A 2,288-nucleotide genomic window follows, 5' to 3' on the forward strand; every position below is an offset into this window, starting at 1 on the left:
TAAGTGGCCAATTATTTTTTCTGCCTTAAAGTAGTTAGATATTATCATGTTACTGATAACAAAACATCATAAATTGTGGTACAAAAGAAATCGGTAGAAATTATTGGATTTCTAATTAAAGTTACACAATGTAGGATGCTGAGCCATTTTTAAAAGACCTGATTATGGGTCAGGTTTTGCAAATAGTAGAGTTATACCCTTTTGGTAATCTTAGGGCTGAAAAGCATGGAACTGCTAACCACAAGGTCAGCAGTTGGAACATGGCAGCTGTTCTGCAGGGAAGAATGAGGAATTCAGCTCCTGTCATCTCTGCTCAGTGTCATTATGAGTTGGAACCAACTTGATGGCACGTTATGGAGGTTATGTGCTGTGAAGTCAGTTGTTACACATAGTTACTCTGTATAGGGTTTCCAAGGCTGTAACTCTTCACAGGAGCAGAAAGCCTCATCTTTCCCCCACAGAATGGCTAGTGGTTTTGAACTGCTGACCATGACATTAGCAACATGACTCATAACTGCTATGCTACCAGAGCTCTTTGATGGCACTTTACAACAACAATATAGATAATGATATAATGTAAACAGTATTTCCAACACAGTCCCTGGTTCATTGAAAGGTAGCTATTTTAGTCATCTGACCTATCTGGCATCATTGCTTGAGAAAGCATCGCAACAATTAAGAGCCAGGTCTGTGAAATCATGACTCTGTAGCTATTGGCTTTGGTATCTTCCTTACTGTAAAATGGGGTAATAGAAATGAGAATTTATTGGGACTTATTATGGTGATTGTTGCTCAATAATAAAATTTTATTGCTTTTTAATTTTATTAAAGGGAAATCTTATGCATCCATTTACATGAGTAATATTAGTAAAACAAAATCAGAATTTGGTAAGTTATTCAAGTATGCAAGGAATGCTCCTGTGCTAGATTTCCTCTTTTTCTTAAACCTACTTCTAATCTGCTACATGCAAAAACAATGAGTTATAATAATTATTTATTTAAAAATTTAACCCATAACTATTTCTTTCTGAGGTCACTGTATATGTTTTTGGGAACCTTTCCTCAGTTGAATCACTCTTAGGGTCTAGAAATATTTATTCATAAACTTAAGTAGCTTTCTTACTGCATAATTTTACAATGGCATTTTTCATCTGGGCATTTCTCAAGGTATAGATTAAAGGATTTAACATGGGAGTTATGATGGCATAGAATACAGCAACTGCTTTGTCAATAGATAAAGTGGCCACAGGTCTCATGTATACAAATATGCAGGGCACAAATAATAAGATAACCACCGTGATATGGGAAATACAAGTTGAGAGGGCTTTGCGTCTACCCTCTAAACTGTGGGTCCTCAGGGAGTACAGGATGACCACATAGGAGACCATCAGGAGGAGAAAGGTTAATAGGCAGATAAACCCACTGTTGGCTGCAACAAAGAGTCCTAAAATGTGAGTATCCACACAGGCAAGACTGAGCAAAGGGCTTAGATCACACATAAAATGATCTATGATGTTAGGGCCACAGAAGGGTAATCGAAATATGAAAAGGATCTGTATGGTTGCATGAAGAAAGCCACCCAACCACGAGAGTCCCATTAGTAAACCACACACTCTCCGGTTCATGATGGTTATATAGTGCAAAGGTTTACAAATAGCCACGTATCGGTCATAAGCCATCACAGTAAGAAGGATGACCTCAACTCCTCCAAATAAATGTCCTCCAAAGATTTGGGTCATGCATCCATTGAATAAGATGGTTTTTCTTTCACTGACTGAATCTACAATCAGTTTAGGGGTAGTGACAGAGGAATAGCAAGTATCAATAAAGGAGAGACAGGCCAGGAAAAAGTACATAGGAGATCCCACCAATGGACTGGCAGTGATGGTGACCACAATAAGCACATTTCCTACCACAGTGATGAGGTAGATGAGAAAAAACACAGCAAATACAATTTTCTGCATCTTTGGATTTTGAGTAAGACCAAGAAGTATAAACTCTGTCACGTTGTTCCAATTCTCCATGTATTTCACATCATCATTAGTTACATTACCTGTGAAGAAAAACAATTTTATAAATGCAACCTTGAATTTCTTAAGGTTTTTCTTTCTAAAAATGATAAATGTGTAGCTACTATTGATATATGCATTTTAACTTTTTTTTGAGGAGTATGTATGTATATAGATGTATATGTGTGTGTGTGTAACAAAACATTTACCATTTCAACAATCTTCACCTATATAATTCATTGACATTAACTTATGCTCATTTTGTTTTCTGATCATCTC

General features: G+C 36.5%; 1 protein-coding gene across 1 annotated transcript; it reads right to left on the reverse strand.

Moving 5' to 3' along the window:
* Window positions 1-1,106: 1,106 nt before the first annotated feature.
* Window positions 1,107-2,033, reverse strand: LOC102840846 (olfactory receptor 4C46-like). The gene has a single exon (XM_006865150.1). It carries the CDS (start codon window positions 2,022-2,024, stop codon window positions 1,107-1,109), a length of 918 nt encoding a protein of 305 aa, XP_006865212.1. The 5' UTR covers window positions 2,025-2,033.
* Window positions 2,034-2,288: the final 255 nt, after the last annotated feature.

The sequence above is a fragment of the Chrysochloris asiatica genome, unplaced genomic scaffold (assembly GCF_000296735.1).
Source record: "Chrysochloris asiatica unplaced genomic scaffold, ChrAsi1.0 scaffold00075, whole genome shotgun sequence".
NCBI classification, from domain to species: Eukaryota; Metazoa; Chordata; class Mammalia; order Afrosoricida; family Chrysochloridae; genus Chrysochloris; species Chrysochloris asiatica.

Coding starts and splice junctions, on each gene's coding strand:
- LOC102840846 (XM_006865150.1), bottom strand. CDS start 2,024: ATGGAGAATTGGAACAACGTGACAGAGTTTATACTTCTTGGTCTTACT.